Raw genomic sequence first — 22035 nt, 5'->3', positions numbered from 1 at the left:
GGCGTGTGCCATGTTCATCAATGCCCATTTTACAGATAAGAAGGGCGACACTCGGTGAATCTAAGTCAGTTACACTTTACACTATTCTTTGTGCTGTGCCACAGAGATGGGCCAGTTGGATTCGGAGGAGACCATTATCCACTTTGAAGCTGACCAAGGCAACTGAGTCCTAGGTACCACCAGCCCTGGGATCTCTAGGATTACAGACTGAACCTGCCACAGTATTGCTAGAATGGGTTCCCTGTGTCCCGAGCAAGGTGCTGCTACATTCTGGACTCTACACAAAAGTCATTTCTGTGACCACCCCACCTAAAACATCCTTTACCCCATTCTATCTTTGCCCCATGTCACATGTTTTCTCACTGTTTTGCAGACAGGAAGCTGGCATTATCTGCCCACTTGTTTATTACCTGATGGCATAGTAGGACATGAGCAGCGTGAAAGCAGGTCTGTCTTGTCCACTGCTATGTCCCCAGCCCTTGGCACAGTGCCTGGCACATAGTAGATGCTTAGGAAGCCTCTACCAACTTACTAGCTGTGAGCCCTTAGGCAATTTCTTAACCTCTCTGGGCTCAGTGTCCTCCTTTAGAAAATGGTTCTGAACATACTGTATACCCCCCCAAAAAGTGGTTGTGAGGGTTCCATGAGCTCATGTACGATCACAATCAAGTGCACCTTTTAGACAGGCCCTACTATGCGCCAGGTGAACAGGATTTTCCTATAGGGCCTTGGCTGTTAGAGACACAGGAGTCTGAGAGAAGATGCTCCCTGGGGCTAGAAGAGAATGAACTTGGAATTAACAATGGCTGGCATTACTGAGCACCAACTCTCTGCCAGCTGGCATCTAAAACACCTCTCATTCCCCACCTGCTCCATAAGGTAGGTCCCCAACATCCCCATTCAACAGTCAAAGAAACTGAGGTCCAAAGAAGATAGGTAAGTTCCTCAGGGTAGATAACTTGCCAGCAAGCAGCAGATGTGGCATTTGACCCCAGGCCATCCAAGCTTTGAACCCCCCTGCTCCCCAGCCTTCCCGCAGCTGGGTGAGTTGGAGGAGAGGCTCGGAGGTATGCACTGGGGCACATGGGTGCTCTGAATCCTTCGGAGTCTGTCCCCCCAACCAAGTCTGGGGTCAGGCACAGGCCAATACGGAAAGCCCCTGGCCTCTGCACACCTGGGCCACCTCCTGGCTTTCTCCAGAAGCTGATGGATCACAGCTGGTGTATAAGCAGAGGCAGGGAGCGGGAAGGCAGAACTGGGGGTGCTGAGAATGGCCGATTCCTCTGTGCCAGGAGCCCTGGGAGCCTGGAAATGCCAACTCGGCAGATCCAACAGCAGCCTCAGCATCTGCCACGAAAGGTTCTGGGCTCGGCTGGTGGGGAAGAGAGGGAGGCAGGCAAGGCCACTGTAGGGTGGGGGAGGTGGCAGGCAGGAGCCTGAAAGTCTCAGAAAAGGAAATTCCCTACCCCATGCTTCAGAAGGGGCACAACTTCTAGACAGGGTTGGTGAGGGGATAGTGCTGATATCCCAAAGGCTCTTCAAGTAGAGCTTTCTATTATGCTCCAGGCCTCATATTACCCTATTTAACAGGAGCTCTCACTAGTTTCAGTTTACAGAAGTGAAATAGAGGCACAGAGAAGCAAAGTGACTTGCCCAAAGCAACACAGCTTGAAGAGTTAAAACTTGGCTCAGGGTGACCCAGTCCCAAACTCTGAACCACATCACTTGCTTTTATGTGGGACACAGGTGTGGAGGTCTCTTAGCCACTCCACTCCCCTTCTAGAGGTTTCAGGGAGCCACTTAAGGTATGACCTTGTCAGGAACAGAGGATAGGATATTAAGGAACATCTCCAGCTTTAAGAAAAGACACTTTAATGAGGGAATGGCGAGGCTTGTGATAGGATAGGCACTCGATTATCCCCAAAGGCAAAAGGAAATCTTGAGGGCTGACAACCCAAACTCAGGCCGAAGAGGACTAGGGTGAGGAGGGGGTCATGAGGAGGTTTTTCACTCAACAGTCTATTCATTCATTCAAGAGATATAGTCATTGAGCCCATTTATTTGCCCAGCACTCTGTAGATGATGGGGTGTGGCAGTAAAGTGAGTGGATCTGGGCTCCCATTTGAGGAGCATTCGGCCCTGGAAGGGGGAGGAAGAAGGAGAACCCCTTTGGAGGGCCCTCCCCTACCTACCCCAGCATTGGCACCTTTAGCCCTCTTAGAGGGAAGGACTTTATGGTTTAAAATCAGAGCTTTGCAGCCAGATCAGCCTCGTTTGAATCCTGACCCCTTAGCGGGGTCTCCTTAGGCAACCATCTTGCCTCTCTGAGCCTTGGTTTCCTCTTCCATAAGATGGGGACATCAGTGGGGCCCCATTTGGCCCTGGATGTGGTGGTTGAGGTGATGGTTAAATGAAGTAATCCACAGAAAGGGGTGGATTTGGCTCCCGGCACATAGTAAGTGCTCAATAAATGTCAGCTAGCATTATTATCACATGGTTCTCAGAAATGTGCTCCTTGCCACCACATGTCATGTCTGTCCTGGGCTAGATCCCAGGGTCAAGCGGAAGGGTGGGGGGAGTGATAGCAGAAAGGGGAACTAGCCAGGAGGGAGGAAAGAGTGCTCTAGGCAGCAGGAACAGGTCTGCAAAGGCCTTGAGGTGGGAGGCTTTGAGGGAAGAGGGTAGAAGCTTCAGGAGGGTCTGTGACCTGGCCACACACCTGACCTCTCCAGCTGGCCCCTTCCTGGAGCCTGCTGAGGCTCTGAGCTCCTGCGCCAGTGAGGAATGAAGACTGAAGGCTGCCAGGGCCTTGGCCATGGGAGGGGAGGCAGTGGGGCTAAGCGGTTGGAGGCCTGCCTCTGGAGCAGACCGCACTGGCTGTGAGACCTCGGACAAGTCACTTAAATCCTCTGGGCTCTGCTTCCTCCTCTGTAAAATGGGGCTAACGATCGTGTCTGCCCGAAAAGGCAAGTGTGCGGATTCACTCAGGTAATATTTGGAGAGTGTACACATCAGTCCCTGGCCGAGGGCCCAGAGTCGTAAGTGTTCCTTAAAGGAATAAAATAAAGAAAAACACGTGTGGCTGTGATAAGAGGCCTGCCACTGGGCCCTCCTCTGGACTGCAGGCACTGAGAGCGGGGAACCTGGGCACGGCCGTTCTGCCCAGCGCGGGGCTCTTCCGCAGAAGACCTTTGCCCTGACCAGACTGCCCTGGCCCCACATGGCTGCCTGAGGCTCTGGCTCCACCATCTTCCTTTCTCCCATCTCTCCCTTCACAGGCGCCAGACCCGCGCCCTGGCTGAAGGCAGCCCTCTCTTCTCCATAGGTCTTAGCTCCCATCAAAGTCTGTCCCTCCCCCTCTGCGTTCACACCTGCTTCCCAGAGAACCAAAGTGGCCCAAGAGAAAACCCCACACCCATCAAATTCCGGAGAACCCGCTGTGTGCCCTGAGGGCAAGACCACCTCTGTGAGTCTCGGGGTGCAGAGCTTCACCCTTCTCCTACCTTCTCCCCTCTGGCCCGGAGGAGGAGGGCCTGGATAGAACACACTGGAGAAGCAGAGCCGCGTAAGTGACGCTTACCAGAAAAAGGGCCCCATCAGCGTGCAGTGAATGCATTTGTGGCCACTCTCCTCCTTGGAATTCATACAGAATTCCATTATCGGCTCTGGACAGCAGCTCAGGGACTGTCTTGTCTCATGCCCATTTGACAGATGAGAAAGCTGGAGCCCAGGAAGCGGGGGCAGAGGGAGTAGTGCCGGGGCTAGAATCGGGCTGCTCCTTCCCAACCACAGGCAGTGAACCCTGCCAACAGGATGCCCCAGTCCCGCTATAGATGCGCAGAGGGAGCCGCAGGCAGGGGGCCCTTTTGCCAGCTCCCTGGACCAACACAGCCCTGAGGCCCATACCCAGACACGAGTAGCTACCCTCCCTCCTGACCAGCAGAGCAAGGCTGAAATGTGGAGGATACCAGTGCAGACTAAGGAGGGCAGGAGGGCCGAGCCTGCAGTCCCCTCTAGCGAGACCCATTATATCAAGCCCAGGACTCCTGGGGAGGCAGCCAGCAGGCCACATGGATCTTGGACCCTCCCCAGCTCCTCCACGGCGACCTTGTGGTCTTGAACCCGTCATTTCAGCCTCGTGTGTAGAATGGGGCGTAACAGAGTCTTCTCCCACGAGGCCATGGTGAGGCTTAGATGAGTGAAGATGTATAAATTAAAATAGTCAACAATTATCAAGTCAAGTTACTGTGGAACTGCTCTGTGACAGGCACTGCTTGAAACATTTCACAGGTACATTATTATGTAATCATCACCCTTGTGAGACAGGACCTGTTAATACCCCCATTTTACAGATGAGCAAACAGAGGCACTGAGAACCCCACCACTAGTGAGTGGTGAGAACTGAAAACAGCCTGTCTCTGAATCCCTCCAGCTAAAGCCCCTGGCGAGGCCCACTTCTGTGGAGGGCAAGCGTTTAGAACAGTGCCAGGCACACAGAGCTGCCCAGTGATGCTGCCGTTGGTAGAACAATAATTATTATTGTCGCAGGGGAAACTTGCCACCAGCAGCGCTCTCTTCCCAAAAGTCAGAAGAATGACTATCCTGATGTGTTTTACAAAATCTATCAGTTCTTCTCCTTAGAAAGAAGGGAGTAGTTAGCAAGTGCTCAAGGTAAACGTTTGTGGAACTGAAACATTTAATGGTCTTTTTAGAAAACATGAAAAAAAGGGGGGGAGAAAACCCACAGGCCTCCTGTCCTTCTTTCACTTTTCTAGGCATGTTTATTTTTATTTTGGTTCTTAGTTGCAAACGGGCCATGAGAGATTTCTGGATTCTACGTCCTTCACTGAACGTGATTCCATGAGCCCTTCCCTCATATGACAATTTTTACTGACTAGAGAGCAGTCCATCTCACACGTGTCTTCTTCACAGCCCCCTCTCCATTTTCTCCTGTTTGGGGCTTTTATTCTGGTCTCTGATGCTGCAGCGAACATCCCAGAGATTAAAGTTCTTTACTTATTTGATGTGATTTGGAGACATTAGTTTCTCTGGAACCAGGAAGCCAGTGTTAGGGGAGATTTAGGGGACCAAATCCCTTCTTGGTGTCCCAGTGATGAAGTTGTGATAGCCATTGTGTATTTCATCCACGTTTCAGGCCTCCCTACCCTGTAGATATTCTTGAACCTCAATTTCTGGGCCGAAGGTTTTTTACTTCTTCTTCCTCTTCTTTTTTTTTTTTTTTTTTTTAAGATTTTATTTGTTTATTTGACAGACAGAGATCACAAGTAGGCAGAAAGGCAGGCAGAAAGACAGGAAGGGAAGCAGGCTCCCTGCCAAACAGAGAGCCGGGGGAGGGGGGCTCGATCCGGGGCCCTGAGATCATGACTTGAGCCAAAGGCAGAGGCTTTAACCCACTGAGCCACCCAGGCACCCCAAAGGTTCCTTCTTGTCTGCTAAAAGTGCCTAAGCCACCATCCAACCAGAGGACAGAGACCTGGGATCTTATGCTCAACCTGGCACTGGTGGTCAACAGGACCTTGGAGAAGCCCTGATGACAGAGAGCCCAGTCCCAGCTCTGTCCCTAAGCCACTGTGAACCTCAAAGTCTTGGAAAACTCCCTGGGTTCAGTGTCACGGTCTCTTTGTAGGAAATGGGAACGGTAGGACTGACAGGCAGGCAGAGATGAGCTCATGGGCACCCAGGTGTCTTTTTTTTTTATTCATTTGAGAGAGAGGGTCCACAAGCAGGGGGGAGGGGCAGACGGAGAGGGAGCCCAAGGCAGTCCTTGATCCCCAGGACCCTGCGATCATGACCCAGGGCCGAAGGCAGATGCTTAACTGACTGAGCCACCCAGATGCCCCTGACCCAGGTGTCTTATCTACCACACTGGACTAAGCACGTCTAGAAGCAATCTCAGCACAGATGTCACCTCTTCCAGGAGACCCCTGCTGGCCACCCTGGCTAGGCACCATCATTCTCCATCCCCTCACCCAGTACTATGTTCCTCACAGCACTGAGCAACTACTTGAAAGGATATTGTTGATATCAGCGTTTTCTTCTTCAGTGTCCCGCCACAGTCCCTTGAATGTCCCCTCCAAGAGAGAAGGGATGGGGACTGTCACCACTTACTCCACAGAACCCCACAGATACGTGGGGTGCTCCAGGCACAACCGTAAACACGGAAGCCACATGTATTGAGCACTACTATAGGCCGCATTCCACTCCAAGTCTTTTTTATATATAGCAGTTCTGGTAATGCTGCCAAGCCCCTGAGCTGGCAGCAGTTATTATCCCCATTTCGTGAAGGGGGAAAGTGAGGCACAGAGCCGTTGAATAACTCGCCCATGGTTCCACAGCTGGTAAGGGGGGAAGCAGGGGTGTCCCACTGCACATTGTAAAAGTACGCTGAGCCAAACATGGGACAGAGTCTCTGTCCCCACCAAGCTCAGGGGCTGAAGGGCAAGCTGGCCTAGTCCACCACATAGGAAGTCAGGATACTTCTTACAGGAAGTGATCCCTCAGCTAAGACCTAGGGGTGTGCTAGGATGAAGTGAGGAGAAGGACAATCTGGGGAGAGGAAAGACTGGCCAAGAGAGATAAGCCAGTGGGCACCAACCCTAAAGAACTAGAAGTGGCCCGTGTGGCTGTAATAGGGAACTCAGGGGTATGCCATGAGTCAAGGGGTACGATCATCTCAACCCTCAAAGATTAAGGTTGAAAAAAAAAAGTCCCTGGGAGCAAACTGTATGAGGCAGTATAGCTGGGAAGATGGGCAATGTACACGCCACCCCCAAGATCATGCAGGGCCTTGGCAAGCTCAAGGGCCCAGATTTTATTCCAAGATTCTACATCATACCTCAAAGACTATGCGAGCCCCTCACTCATTGGTGCCCAAAGGCCATACAAGGGTTTCTGGAAATTTCTGCTGACTCACTCTAGGACCTCAGGCACCTCCATACCCTCTCCAGGTCTTAGTATCCCAACTGGTATTGAATGACCCAATCCCAAAAGCACATCCCCACTCCATCAGCCGGGCATCCCATAAACAGAATGCTATTGACCAGTGAGATCCTGGCATTCCTGGAGTCCGATTCTGGGACTCTTGTGCACAGGCCATCCCATACTTGCTGAAGCCAGCCCACCACCATGGCACTTTGCCAAGCAGTCTCTGGGCAGGGGGTTGGGTCCTCCTGCTCCTCGTTCCTCCCAGATATAGGAGCTCCCCCAGGTTTTGGCCGGATGGTGGGGTGGGGGGGATCTACTCAGATCCTCCTGGAGACAAAGGAGCTGACCTGCAAAGAGTTCCAGCGGGAGCCCCGCTCCCCCTCCCTTCCCCCCTCTCCCTTCCCAGTCCACGTGTCTCTATTGTCTGCTCCCCGCTTCAGGGAAAGACACAGCCTCGGATGTGTCAAAACCACCACCCCCCGGCAGCAGGGAAATTAATTACTGGACGATTTTCACTTCCTCTTGCAGCGCCTGCCTGAGCTAGGCACCGGAACAGGACCGAATGAGCGGGGCCAGCATCCGCATGGGGGACTTGCTGCCCCCACCAGTTCTGGGAGAAGAAAGTTGAACCCCAAACCCAATAGGGCGCTTCAGTGGGAGGTCAAGCTGGGGTGGGGGTGACGACTTCCTCTAGTTAAAACTGAGTGTCTACACTGGCCACTTCTGAATTGGGGGAAAGGGAGAGGACTGGAGGCAGGAGGGTCGCAGCTGGGGAGCTCACACTCTTTTCTTTGCATCCCCTTCCCTGTGTCCCCATGTGCCTGAACCCCACCTGCCCAGACCACTCTCTGTCCTCTCCCCTCGGCTTCTCCCTCTATCTTACACTTTTCTTTCCCTTTCTTGGCATCCCTGAGGGGCTTTCTTTTTGTGTGTCTGGATCTCTCTCTTTCTCCCATGGGTGTGTGAGCGTGTGTTGCTACTTCTTTCCATCTCTGTTTTCCTATGTTTCTCTCTTGTGTCTTTTTGTCCTTATCTCGGTCTCTATTTCTACCTCTTTCAGTGTGTGTGTCTCTCTTTCTCTGTATGCCTCTTTCTGTCTTTCTCTGTGTATCTCCTCTCTCCCTCTCTCTCTCTTTCCCTCCTCCCCCCCTCCCCACTCCTCTTTCTCCGTCTCTCTATATCTCTGCGCCTTTCTCGCCCTCACTTTCTCCCCTCCTGCCTGCCCGCTGCTCCCTGCGCCTGGCCTGCCCCCACCGCTGCCGGTTCAGGGGAACGTGTGCGGAGCGATTGTCCTGGGGGACATTTGATGGATTAGAGCGCTGAACAGTTCCATTGCTAGGGGACCACCTGATCTCCTCCAGCCTGCGTCCCATATAAAGCCGGCAGCCGGAGTGCTGAGCACAGCTCCAGCGATCACCCGTCTGCGCGCCGCCGCCGCCAAGCCCGAGCGGGAGCCCGAGCCAGAGCCGGGGCCGCCGCCACCGGTGCCGGCTCCGCGCTGCCGCCCGCCCGCCCGCTGGGAGCTGTCCAGTGCTGAAACCCCGCGCCGACAGCCAATCGCGCCCGACTGGCCGCCTCCCCCCACCGGGGCCCCACGCAAGTGCCCCCGCCGAGCCCCCCGCCAGTCGCACCATGCCGCGCTCCTTCTTGGTAAAGAAGATCAAAGGGGACGGCTTCCAGTGCAGCGGGGTGCCGGCCCCCACCTACCACCCCTTGGAGACCGCCTACGTGCTGCCTGGCGCCCGGGGGCCGCCCGGGGACAACGGTGAGTAGGACCCGGCGGGGGGGTGGGGAGGAGAGGGAGGGGAGTTCGAGCCCTCCCCATCTCGGGCCACGAGGAGGGGTGCGCGCGGCAGGGAACCCCGGGAGGAGATTTCCCTAGCTGTGTGCGCCTCCCGGGCTTCCCGAGGGCCGGGCGGGCGGGGCAGGGGCTAGGTCCCTACAAAGGGAAAGTCGCAGGGTCGATCCATCCCACAGCCACGCGCCAGCCCGGACTTTGAAAGTTGTGGCCCTAAACGGGGCTGGAGTGAGAGGTGGTGAGAGAATGGAAAGAGAGAGAGAGGCACCCACGAAGGGCTAATGCTGGGGGGCTAATGCACAAGGCAGTCTGAGGGTCCTCTCTCCCTGGTGGAGGGAAGGAGGCTGGCTGCCTGAGTGTACTGCCCTAGTGGGGAAAATAAGCAAGCCAGGACTACCAGTCCCTGGGGAGATAGGGCTGGCTCCTTGGGTGTAGCTGGGGGCACCCTCCTTCCCTTCAAGCCTGCTCCCCCTGGCGATGCCAGACAAGTGTACCCAGGCCCCCTCTCTCAGCAACTCTTTTGTTACCCTCAGCCACATGCCTGCCAAAGGCTGGGCCTGTCCTTGGGGCTGCAAGAAAGAGGGGATTTCTAGGAGGTGTTCCCCTAAAGTGGCTCCTGTTCCCCTGGGCTGCACTCCTTCCCCACTCCAGCTTCTCAACCCCCTCCAGAGCCAGCCCTGCTGTTCCTTGTAAGTCCCCCACCCCCAGCACACTCCATCTCTTCTCAGAGCAAGTTCCTGCAGGGACAAGGGTTTGAGGGACAAGAGAGGTCATTTAGCCTCAGAAAGGGGTGATCTCTGAAGGGTATGGAGAAGAATCAGAGACTGCCTGTGTAGACCCCATCCCCCATCAAGGGGATCACAAAAGGGTTCTCCTCTCATGGCCCATACCAGGCAGGTGTCTGGAGAAGAGGCATCCCTTTGGCACTAAGAAATCTGACATCACATGTGGCATCAGCTTTGGGGTGTGTGGAGGGGAGAGGGGTGAGGGAGGAGAGGAGAGGAGAGGGGAGAAAAAGAAGAGAAGAAAGGGCTGGGGTGGGGGGTGGGGGGAGGTGAGGTGGTGAAGGCAGGGGCCAGGGAGGGTGGGAGTTTTCACCTTAGGGATTTCCAAGCACTTCACCCACATTCCATCACTCTATCAAGCCAGGTAGCAAGAAAGTGCTGGGCAAAGGGCTCTGTGACCTCATCAAGGTCAAAGAAATTAGGGAGTGATCAGGGATACAGCTATAGTTTCTCAGCCTTGTGCCTCCCCCAGAGAACCAACCCCCTTTTTCCATTGCCTATATGTCCCCTTATTCTACTGTCCTCTTTTCTTGACCCCAGGGCCTCTTGGGGTCAAGGACAGAGGCCCAGGGATATGGCTGGGCTTGTATGAGTGCTGGCAGGACAGAGGGTAGACCTGGGACCATGCCAGGGCTGGGGAGTATGTGTGCTAGGATCTGGGTAGGAACTGAAATGCCTGCAAGATGAGGATGTGGATTCCTTGGGAGACTGACACAAAGCCCTGGGCTCCCACTCCCTGGAGCCCCAGTGGTCCTGTCCCCAGGCCAGTTGAGGAAACCCAGAGAAGCTTAGAGAATTTCTCTTGCACAGCCCAAACTGCAAACTATTCCTCAGGAGGGTGACAGGAGCACCTGGCTTTGAATTAAGTCTCAAAAAGCTTTGAAAGGAACCCTTGAGTGAATCGTGGTGGGGTCAAGGCAAAAGTTGGAGCAAAGCTATCAGCAAGGGTGTTCCTATGGGGGTTCCACCGGGTTCGACACCCTAGAACCTCTCCTGTCTCTGGCCCTTTCCCCTAAAGGGCTCTAGACTACTTCCCTAGCCTCCAGAGAATCCTGAGGCTGTTGTGATAGTCTGATATCTGGCCTGGAACTCTGGGAGACTAGGTCTCTGACTCACTGTGTGACCTTAGGCAAGTGTCTTCCCTTCTCTGGTCCTCTGTCTCCCCAGCAGCGAAAGAGTTTGGATGCTGAACTAAGTATCCTTCCAACTCTGACAAGCTCAGCTTCTGTGAAGGTCAACTGTGAGATGGGAGGCACTGGAGATGCCTGGATGAGGGTCTAATGGACTGCAGGGGGCCATTGTCAGGGTCTCTGTAGGATTCTGTTTGCCATCCAACGCCTGGCTGAGGGTGGCAGAGTTTCTGAGACCAGGTATTTCTCAGCTTCATTCTCTGCAGGATGCCTCACAACGAGGACAGGCACCCTGGCCTAGCTGCTTTGGTAGTGCCTGCGGTAAAGGGCCTGTGCCAGAGACCGGGGGTGACCCTTCAAGCCTGGGTATGGCTGGGAAACACAGGGTCCGCCTCATCCTGTTTTCAAGGGCCTCTCCTACCCCTGGGGTGTGGCTAGACTGGACAGTGAGGCTCCCTCATTCCATGGGTGGACAGGGTGCTGGGGGTCCTCAGAGAGCCTGCCGGCTAGTGGCCCGTTGTCTCCGCTCTGCCGGAAATAACCTTGCTGAGCGTTTGAGGGAAGTGTGAAAAATTGCTGAGCCGACGTTTTTCTCTCCCAGCGTGTGTAAGTGTGCTGGGTAAACAAGGAGAAAGAGAGGAGGGGGGGAGGTGAGGAGATGGAGGGAGGGAGGGGAAGGGAGGGGGAAGGGGGGAAGGGCCTGGGGCTGGAGATAGTTCCAGTTATTAGAAAGATCCTCTTACAAGCCATTCCTGCAGCAACGGCCACAGGGTCAGGATGAAGCTTGTGGGAGGGGAAGCTGGGGAGGGGTGTAGGGAGGGGGCCTGTGAATGTGGAGGTCAGAAGAACCACAGGCTCCTCACTGATGGAAGATGCAGGGCCCCAAATAAAAGAGGTGTACTCCCAGCTCAGGGAATGCCTGGGAGTGCTGAGGATTCCTGGAGGACTCCTCCTACACAAATACACACACACACACACACACACACACACACACACACACACACACACGCTCTTCTTTGCCTCCCTACTCCCTCCCTTTTCAGCCTCTGAGGGCTGGGCAAAGGGTGAGGCAGGTGCATTGGGGTTCCAGGCTGCCCCCCACCAGCCCAAAGAACTCCGAAATAGGGAAGGGGAAGCCTCCCAAATTTAAAAAATCTCCAGGCCTTTCTGCATAGCTCCCCAAAGAAGGGAGACCAGATTTAATTCCACCATCCTGCCCAATACAATGCCTCATTTCTCCCCCTCCTGCTCCTCTTGCTCCTCCACTGTTTTCTGCCTCGGTGCAGCCTCCCCTTCCCCTCCTCTTCCCTGGGTGAATGCTGAACACAGATTCAGTCTTGTGAGATGCCAACTCACATCCCCCTAACCCTCTCACACCCTCGTCCTCCAACTCCGTCAAGCCCGCCGCTTTGCAGGTGCTGGGCCCCCACCCTGGGGAGATGCTGGGCACTCTGAGCTATCCCAGAGCGGGCTGCTGCTTATCTATCTGCACAGCAGTAGTCTCCACGGACCCGAGCGAAGACAGCTTCACTCCCTCACACTCTCACACCCTAACTCAGAACTCCAGCCGGGCTCCGGGTCCCCCTTTCTCTGTATCCCCAGCCGAGTCCTGCCTCCATACTCCTTCAGAGTGCATCTGACCCAGGCAGATGAGGGATCAATGCCAATCCAATAACACAGTTGTCTGCCCTCCACAGCTACATTAAGCCTCCCCAGCAGGCTGGGGAAGCACTCCTACTCTTGCCCATGGGCTTATCTAGTTGACCACATTATACCAGCGCCCACATCCTCTCACTCCCTCTGATGGCGCCAGGGAGTCGCTCCAGGCCGGGCCTGGAAGCCTGGCTGAAAATCCCCAACACATCCACCCCACACCTCAGAAAGTCCATCTTGAGAGCAGGGATGCAAAAGGGCTGCCCCAATCCCTTGGCAGAGGGAGCCCAGAGAAGGCTGGGGAGGTGCCCAAGGACACACAGCAGGCCCATCTGGCTCTTCTTTAACTAGCACTTCCCCTGGCCTCTCAGTCTTGGTCTAGGTCCACGATACAGGTTAGAGACATGTCAGAGGTCCAGGTTCAAAGTCCAGGTCCAATGTCTAGTCTAATGTCCAAGTCCAGATCTGAGATCCAAGCCTAACAACCATGTTCAACCTTAATTCCAAGGTCTAGGTCCAAGGTCAATGTGCAAGGTTATAGGTCCTATCCAATATTCAGAACAAATTCATGTCCAAGTTCAAGTTTCAATGTCTAAGATCAGGCCCAGGTCAATGCTCAGGTTCAGGGTCCAGGATTAAGCCCCAGGTCAAACTTCCAGTCCAAGGTCATGTCCAGGTCCATTCTCGAGGCTTCCCAGGCTCAAGTCTTAAACCCACCATTAGTTTTCTCTGTGTCCTTGGACTAGTCTTCCCCTACTCCAGCCTTGGTTTCCCTTTCATGAACTCAAGCAGTTGAACTTGCTCTCAGCTCTGACCTTCTAGGGATCCAGAAATTTGACTTTCCTAAGAATTAGTCAGTGTGAGTATGGAATAACAGGGCCCACGTGGGATATAGAATCTGGGGCCCACAGCCTCCCCGAAAACCTGGGGTCACAAAGGGGACATGAAGGCCTGGAGCTGAGCATCCACTCTTCAAACAGTCTCAGTTTGTAGTTCCTGAGGGAGAGCAGAATACATCAAGTCCCTATGTCAGCACAGCAATTTACATATCTCAAAGACTCCCTGCACCCCCTAATCTCCCCACACGCTGTGGGCAAAGGGCAGTGAGCACGGGGGGTGGGGGGGTGGGGGGGTAGAATTATCTCCAAACTACAAAGGCAAATGAGGCCAGGGAGGCCCATCACTCGCACGAGGTCACAAGGGCATAAATGGTGGACCCAGTCACATCTCCCTGTTGAGCGCTTCATCTACACATTCTAGGGATATTCACAGCCTAGAGGTCCTCTGGGGGGCACAGTGAGAGAGATGGGGCTCGTACACTCCCTGACCTCCCTCCCAGCTGTCTCTAGCTGCCAGCCTTTGGTAGGAAGGGAGGCTGGAGAGGCCCTCTGATTACACCTCCCTGGAGTAGAGAGGGTAGGGCAGAAAGCGGGAGGCTTGGAGAGCCTGCATGCATTGTGCAAGGGCCTGCTGAGATTCCCCCCAAGGGAGCACGAGGCTGCTCCACCAGCCAGTGCTAGGCAATTCAAGACCCTTAGCCACCTACTCCTATCTCCACAACCTCTTGAAAAATCTTTCCTATTGATTCCTGCAGAGCTGTGGACCTCCCTGTGGGCCACAGGAATTGGGTCACAGTCAGGAAAAAACAGAATATGTGGGATTTCTGGAGGGGAGAAAATGGGGAGGGACTCTGGAATCCTCTAGACACTCCCTGGGCCTGGGTCAGTGGGCATCAGCCCCACACCCTATAGCCGTGGTCACGTTGGGCCAGACCTCATTCTGTCCCCTGATCATCTGGACTCAGGGACCCCTCCCCAGTGGGCAGGTGTACCAGCTGCCAGGCCCTTGGAGGAGGTGGGTGTCATTTCTGGTCCAGTGCCCAGGGAACAGCTAACAAAGATGCTATAATAAGGGGAGGGGGAGGTACCAGCCCCTTTGCCCAGCTCTGTGAGCAGACAGGAGAAACTATTTTTATCCCGCTTTGCTGCTGACAGACCTGGCTTTCTGCTCAGCTGGCTGGAGCTGATTCTCGAGGCCCGAGGCCCTGGCACAGCAAGCAGCAGCTCTAAATATACCCGTGCAGCAGCCCCTCCAGCTCCCACCACCAAGCAGGGCTGGGCCCTCCTCAGGAAAGTGGGCCACCTGGAAAGCTGGCCCACCACCAGGCCCCTCTCTTTTTCTGCCCATCTCAAGGCAGGGAAGTGGGACGGGGGCTGGAAATTCCCGGCAGGAAGTTTGGGACCCTAGGAATCTGGGAGAGACTAGGAAAAGGAGTCCAGGACTAAGAGGCAGAAGGCTGGCCTAGCTCTTACGAGAGCTTGTGACCAAAGAGCTTGCTTCGTGACCTGAGGTGGGTCAAGGCCCCTCTCTGAGCCTCAGCTTCCGCAGGGCACGGTAGGAAGTGACTATCAGGTTCCCTCAGACAGGAGCTAGTGTGCACAAAGCACTGAGCAGGGCACCTTGTATACAGTAAGTATACTCAGTGTCAATCACTACTTGTACTGCTTTTATTTGCAAAAATTTACAAGGGGCAGGAACATTTTCCCAAGCAGCTTCTCCACAGCCCCAGCCCCTCATCAACCCCTCAGACATAGGCCAACTAGGTGATGTTATCTGAAGAAACCCACTGCCCCTTTGCCACACCAACTGTAAACTTCCCACCACCAGCAGTCTCCATCCAGTTGGGGTGTTTTGGAAAAAACACATACTCTGGAGGGTTGTAAGCCTAACTCCTCTGCCAGTGACCTTGGACAAACCTTCTCCCCTCTCTGGGCCCCCAGGCCTCTGGGCGTAACATACTGCCTGGCACAGAGGGAGGCTGACGGGAAGCAGTGGTAGGTAGCAGTGGTGGTATTTACTCAAGATGCCCCCTGCCCTCTCCCCAAGGGGCCAGTCCGATGAGACTGTGTCTGTGGAGCACCCGGCACCTTAATCTCCATGAAATTCCCTTTCCACCACTCCTTTGAGTGCAGGATTTTTAATTTTTTAATCAATTCTGGACTTTCCATCTAAAGTATTAAGACTCATAGGCAGAGAACACCAAAAGTCATTCTCAGGTGACACGTGTGTGATATCGCTGTATCTCCAAAGTGTCCCTCCAAGTGGCAAGGGGTGCTCTGGTCCCTATCCCTCAAATAGGGGATTTGAGCCCAGAGACGCTGTGTGACTTGCTCAAGGTCACACAGCTAGGATATGGGTAAAAGAGCCAGGATGAGTGTGCCCCTGGTTTTCTCTCTGGGTCCCTGGCCATTCCTGCCTCTACTGCGACCCAAACAGGAGAGCCCTGTCTCACCCTGTCAGGTGGAGGACAGGCAGCTCAGCCATCTCCGGTCACCTGTGGAGCAGAGGAAAGCACCCCAAACCCATCTGGGTTCCATGCACAGTTAGAGCACAACTTAGGAGTGTCCTGAAGGGTTCTCCAGGGTTGAGGACCAGAGAGGTGAGGTGCTTTGCCCAAGGTCCCATAGCAGCCTGAGACACCCGTGTGTGTCTCCTTCTACTCCTGGTAGATTAGAAGGATATCACCAGAAATGCAGGGATGATAATGATGACAATAATAAAAGCAGCTTGAGAGGCTATTGTGTGCCAAGCATTGTACTAAGCACTTTATATGCATTAACTCATTTAATGCTATTATATGCTATTATATGCTCCCTTACACATATGTGGCACAAAAAGGTTAAATAACTTACCAAGGTCACATAGACAGGGAGAAGTCTAGGCTGATCTGAGGAGGATGAGGTGGAGTTGAGGGTGTTTGTGAAGGACAGGAAACTGGGCATCCCTGAGGATCTATTCAGCCATGGGGCAGAGTGAGCCTTTAAAGCATACCAGTCAACCTTCTTCCTATACAGACCAAATCCAGAGAGGTTAAGTAACCTGTCCAAGGTCACAAAGCAAGTTAGAACCACCTAGTCCTAATGTGACCATGCAAACTCTCATAGAACCCCCAACTCCACCCCACCCCACAACCCATGCTGAGCTCCACAGATGCGGGGAATCAGGTCTGGCCTGCAATGCCCGGCCTGAAGCCAGTTATGCATCCATCCCTAGGCAGAGGACCAGCCTTTGTTTGAGGAACCCCTATTTCTATGTAAAGAGCCCCCCAGCGACAGGAGTACGGTGCTGCAGTGCTGCAGGCTGCCACCAGAGGGCACCACGGGCAGGAAGCCCAATTTGGGTGAGGACTTGCCTGGTTCACTGAACTCCTACTACCCCACCAGAAGTTTCCTCACCCCGAACATGATGTAAAAATTACACATCCTGAGGAAACAGAGGCCCGGAGAAGAACATCAGGATGTGTCTTGGCAGGTGCCAAGAAAACTGCAGTACAGAAACCCAGCTGGGAAGGTTATTATTATTACTAATAATAACAGCACACAAGGATCAAGGGTTTGCAATGTGCCCAGCACTGGGGTGGGATCCTGGCTCTAAGTTACTTGCTGGGCATGTTACTTAATTACCTTGTATCTAAATTTCCTGATCTGTAACATGGTGCCAACTGGAGTCATGAGGATGGAATGCATTCGTGCATATAAAGCCCTAAAACAGCATCTGACATGTTAAGTGCTCTAGCATATTCATCATTATTTCTTCATTTTTCATTCACTGTTTGTTTACTCATGGACTCCTTACTACAACTGTATGCAGGCTTACATTATCCCCCATTTTAGAGCTGGGGCAAGAGAGGCACAGAGAGGTCAAGCAGTTTGTCTAAGGTCACACAGCTGGGCACCGTAAAGTTGGAACTCCATTCAGGCAGCCTGGTACCAAGGTGGTGCTCTCAACTAGTATGCCATCCTTATTTCATAACAGAACATGCAAGGCGCTGGTCACAAGATCAGCGATCCCCTGCAAATGGAGATCTATCCCCTGAGGCACAGAGAGGGGCATGACTTGCTCAAGGTCACCCAGAATCTCTGCGGGGAATCAAGCTGTCCCAAGAACAGCCAGACAGAATGGCTTGTAGCAGATCCTGCTGGGCTGGGGAGTAAGGCTGGCCTGGCAAATCTTTATCACCGTTTATCACCCATTTCACAAATAATTTACCTTGTGCCCACAAGACAGGGCACCAGGGATAGGAGGTGAACCACCCAGCTGTAGCCTCTGCCTCGGGGACCTCTGGGGGTGTGGAAAACAAGGGGAGCAGTGCAGTAGATCTCAATCCTGGCTCCATCCCTTGAACAAGTACCATCACCTCTCCATGCTTCCATTTATGTGTCATAGAAGTGGTTTTGTGACATTTGGTCAGGCGAGGGGAGTGAAGCGCTTAGCACAGGGTCCGGCACGCAGTAAGTGCTCAGTAAATATTAGCTATTGTCATCATTATTCCTAGTAGTTACAGTGGAAATATAGGAGACAGGAGGTCTGGGAGTGTCTGAAGGTATTTAACTTAGTCTGAAACAATATTCTCTCTGAATGTTTTGGGGCATGAGTGCGAAGCTTGATTCCTGGCCTGGGAGGTGGGGGAACCTCCAGACCAAAGGCAGACAGGAGGGGAGGATTGGGTGCTGAGAGGCTGGGCAACCTTCCCTCCCCAATTAAAAAAACTGCCAGCACCACTGCCTTCTCTGCAACCAGAGCCCCTCCCTACTGAGTCATCCACCCCCACAATCCCGAACCACTTCTGTGTGCAGTGGGTCCTGTGCCAACATCTGAAGGGAAAGAAGAAAAAAACAAGGGGCCTAACCTTGTCTTCAGGGTTGGGGGACAGTCTGCACAGACTTTATTCTATCACCATCCCAGATCCCAGAGAAGAGGAAAAGGTACAGAGGCTGAATGAGGCAGGATGTTTCAAGGAAGGAAGGCTCTGAATCCAGTTCCCAGCTTACAAAGTCCTCTTCCACCTGCTTTCTTGAGTTGGGGATGTTGAAGGTGAAATGTGGGGAGAGCAGGTCTCAAGCTCTCAGAAGGAGAGGGTTAAATCTCCTAGTTTGCCCAGCTTTCCCCAGCTTGAAACCTCAGAAAGGGGCCTAACCTTCACTGTCCTCCTGGAATCAAAAGACAATGGACACACAACCTTGGTGCCATGTTGATAACTTTGTGTCTATCTGCCAGAAATTCTCCTGGGAGCCCAGACCCCAGGGTCCTCTTGGGAGGGTGCTAGGACCAGCTAGGTCTTGAGGGGAGAGACAAATCAAGGTGGCCCCTGCAGTTGGGAAGCCTCTGTGGAACCCCCTGGGAGAGCCTCAGTCTGTCTACCCACCAATCACACAAACCCAAGTAGACAGGATTTCTGGTCCGACTATGAAGAGGAGGGAGGAAGAGGGGGAGGTGAATTCTCACAGGGAGACCCCAGAATGTTTCTAGTGGAGCTGGAAGCAAAACAGGGTTGGGAGCAAGGACAAGAAAGTCCCCTTCCTGGACTGCCTATAACATGCCCCACACTTGACCTCTTAAATCCTCTAGCATCCCTGGGAGGTGGGTCTATCAAGATTTTTAATTCATTTATGCAACATCTACTTATTGCACACCTTTTTAAAGCCAGGTACACGCTGGGCACACAGAGTCAGCCCTTGGAAGCTCATAGTCGGGTGGGAGAGGCAGACAATTAAGTAATCTTCAGTGAAGTCACTTTTTTAAGCAAGCAAAAAGTGTAATTATAATAGCTAACATTTATATAGCAATTGCTGTGTGCTCCCTCCCTCCCTCTCTTTCCTGATTTCCTTACACGGAAAATGAGGATGATAACAATACCAACTTTGCAGGGTCTATAAGGGTTGAATGAGTTAACACACATAAACCAGAGGCAGAGCCTGATGCACGCTTAACACACACTTCTTTTCATCACTTAACTTCTTTTCATCACTTAACACAAAGACTCTGGGAGGCAGTGTCCAAATATAAGCTCCATTTTGTAGATGAAAAAACAGATTCAGAGAAGTTATGGCAAGCACCAAAACAGCAGAATGTTGTTAGAATAAAGACTGCATGGCCTTTGGCGTCAACCTGCTAAGGCCTGCATCTTGGCTCCATCACTTACTAGCTGCGAATTTACAGACTCTTTTTGTCTTCATCTGTAAAGTGGGTGTAATACCAGTAGGAGTTTCACTGCGTGGTTGTGAGCACTTCAGAAAATAGTGAGCACACAGCCGGTAGAACCGTGGGAGCACCGTGCTCCGAGAGGGTGGTGCAGGGGTTGTTTCCATCGTGGGCCATAGAGAAGGAATCTGAACCCAGGCAGGGGGAAGGTGCAGGGCGGAAGCCACTGTCTTACCAGCAGCCAGTGTCTCCCAAGCGCGAGCACGGGGACGCCCCGAAGGGAGGGCGCGCGGAGTGACTGGCCCTCAGCAGCACCTCACCTTCGTCCTCGCTCCCTTCCCTCCCCTGCAGGTTATGCCCCGCACTGCCTGCCCCCCAGCAGCTACGATGCGGACCAGAAGCCAGGCCTGGAGCTGGCGCCGGCCGAGCCCGCCTACCCGCCGGCGGCGCCGGAGGAGTACAGCGATCCGGAGAGCCCGCAGTCCAGCCTGTCGGCGCGCTACTTCCGCGGGGAGGCGGCCGTGACCGACAGCTACTCCATGGACGCCTTCTTCATCTCCGACGGGCGCTCGCGGCGGCGGCGCGGCGGGGGCGGCGGCGGGGACGCGGGCGGCGCGGGGGACGCCGGGAGCGCCGGGGGACGCGCGGGGCGCGCGGGGGCGCCGGCGGGCGGCGGGCACCGGCACGCGTGCGCCGAGTGCGGCAAGACGTACGCCACGTCGTCGAACCTGAGCCGCCACAAGCAGACGCACCGCAGCCTGGACAGCCAGCTGGCGCGCAAGTGCCCGACGTGCGGAAAGGCCTACGTGTCCATGCCCGCGCTGGCCATGCACGTGCTCACGCACAACCTGCGCCACAAGTGCGGCGTGTGCGGCAAGGCCTTCTCGCGTCCCTGGCTGCTGCAGGGCCACATGCGCTCGCACACGGGCGAGAAGCCGTTCGGCTGCGCGCACTGCGGCAAGGCCTTCGCCGACCGCTCCAACCTGCGCGCGCACATGCAGACGCACTCGGCCTTCAAGCACTACCGCTGCCGCCAGTGCGACAAGAGCTTCGCGCTCAAGTCCTACCTCCACAAGCACTGCGAGGCCGCCTGCGTCAAGGGGGCCGAGCCGCCCCCGCCGCCCCCCGCCGGCGCCGCCAGCTGAGCCGCCCGCTGCCCTCGGGCCCCCACCTCCATCTCCGTCCTCTAAGCGCCCCAGCAGCGTTTCCCTGCCCACACCCCTGGGAGGGTAGGGGGAAACAACCCTTCCCCACCCCCCACCCCCACTCCCAGCCCGGAACCTTCCTCTCCCGCCCCAGACCCACCACTCACATCCTGCACTGGCTCACCCCGCCCTCACCCCGACCACATGACCACATCGTCCTTTCTGATCCCCAGACTCGGACCTTGACCTCCTGTACCCGCCCTCAAGGCTCCCAACTCAGGCACCAGGTCCGCACCTCTCCCAGGCCCCAGAGCAGGAATGTTCTCCGCCCTCTCCCAGACCCCGCACCTCTCCCCTATCAACTTTCAGACCTTTCCTCTCGGTTCTCAGCTGAGTCTCTCCTACTATTCCTCTATCGGAACCCCAGTCTAAAGCCCAAACCTACCTTTGACTCTCACGTCTGTCCTGGTTTCCCCATCCACGCGGTACACAGGCCCTGCAGCTCCCAGGCCACATTTCAACCCCAGACCCTCCTTCAGCCTCTGCTGAGGCTTGCTGTATGTGTGCCCATCTAGGGACTGAATCCTTACCCCTCTTTGGAGTCCCCAGTCTGTCCCTGATCCCCTCTGTAACCCGGCCTTAGGTCCAGTCGTTCACATCCCCCTACACTACGCTCACATGTATTTCCCACTCTCTTCAGCCCTGGGGCCTTCTCAACCACTCCCACCCCCTATTCTCTCCAGACCCCTTCATCCCTCCAGTAACTTTCACCCCTTTGAGTTCACCTGACCTGGGGCAGACTTGAGGGGCAGTTCAGGCCCTGCCCCCTAATGTAGTCCTCCTCTCACCCCAGGACAGCCCCTCCCTGGGCTTCCAGCCTCCAGCTGCCCTCTCCCCAGATTCTCTGAGCACTTTCCCCCACCCCCAGGACTACAGGACCCCTCCTTATTTGTTTGGGGGGGGAGTCTGGGGCACCTCACAAATACCCTTCCCCCTGTCTGGCTGGGCCTCTCCAGTTATTTATTTATTTATTATTTATCTATTTATTATTATATTTAATCTTTTGGCCTCACCCAGGGATGGTCTGGCTTCCCCAGCTGGACTGGGAGGTCAGGGAGCCAGGCAAGGAGAGGGACAGCAAAGGCCATAGAAGGCTGTCCCCCCGCCCCCCCCCCCCCCCCCCCCCCCCCCGCCCCCGACACACACACCCCATCTGGGGAGTGAGGGAGGAGCCTCACCCTCATCAGAGCCTGAACTCTCTAGGGAAGAGAATGGGAGGGATAGCCTGCTGACCCTACACTTGGGGGGTGAGCTGTATGAAGAGGTCCAGTCATGGGGCAGGTCCCCGCCCTCCTGAGCCTTCCACTCCCACTCCAGGGAGACCGCAGAGAGGAACCTCCTCAATTCGTTTCCTATTTATTCCTCTTCTTGAGGGACCCCAGGTTCCAGGGACCGACTGAGCCCCGGACCCCACTGGGGCCTCCGGCCCACTCCGCTCCCGGGAGGAGCGCTCCCTCCCGGCCATGTCTATGCAACTCTCCCGGGCAGAGGGGCCGGGGCTGCCAGCCGCCCCACGTTGGCCGCCACTACCTCCCCCG

At 54.7% G+C, this 22035-nt stretch overlaps 1 protein-coding gene and 1 long non-coding RNA gene across 2 annotated transcripts in view; one reads left to right on the top strand and one right to left on the bottom strand.

The window, feature by feature from the left end:
- The window catches only part of LOC116595129, a 55856-nt gene extending 36044 nt beyond the window's left edge, over positions 1 to 19812 (bottom strand). The window contains exon 1 of the long non-coding RNA XR_004287529.1: positions 19730 to 19812. This is a non-coding gene — a long non-coding RNA (uncharacterized LOC116595129). The remainder of the gene's footprint in view (positions 1 to 19729) is intronic.
- Positions 8475 to 20537, top strand: SCRT2 (scratch family transcriptional repressor 2). The gene is made up of 2 exons (XM_032351127.1): positions 8475 to 8710; positions 19644 to 20537. Exons 1-2 carry the CDS (start codon positions 8578 to 8580, stop codon positions 20435 to 20437), a joined length of 927 nt encoding a protein of 308 aa, XP_032207018.1. The 5' UTR covers positions 8475 to 8577; the 3' UTR covers positions 20438 to 20537.
- The last annotated feature ends 1498 nt before the right edge of the window (positions 20538 to 22035 follow it).

Source organism: Mustela erminea, chromosome 7, assembly GCF_009829155.1.
Source record: "Mustela erminea isolate mMusErm1 chromosome 7, mMusErm1.Pri, whole genome shotgun sequence".
Lineage (NCBI taxonomy): Eukaryota > Metazoa > Chordata > Mammalia > Carnivora > Mustelidae > Mustela > Mustela erminea.
Note: the sequence above shows the minus strand (reverse complement) of the source record. Positions and strands in the feature narration are given on the sequence as shown.

Coding starts and splice junctions, on each gene's coding strand:
- SCRT2 (XM_032351127.1), top strand. CDS start 8,578: ATGCCGCGCTCCTTCTTGGTAAAGAAGATCAAAGGGGACGGCTTCCAG. Junction 8,711..19,643: donor GGGGCCGCCCGGGGACAACG/GTGAGTAGGACC, acceptor CCTCCCCTGCAG/GTTATGCCCCGCACTGCCTG.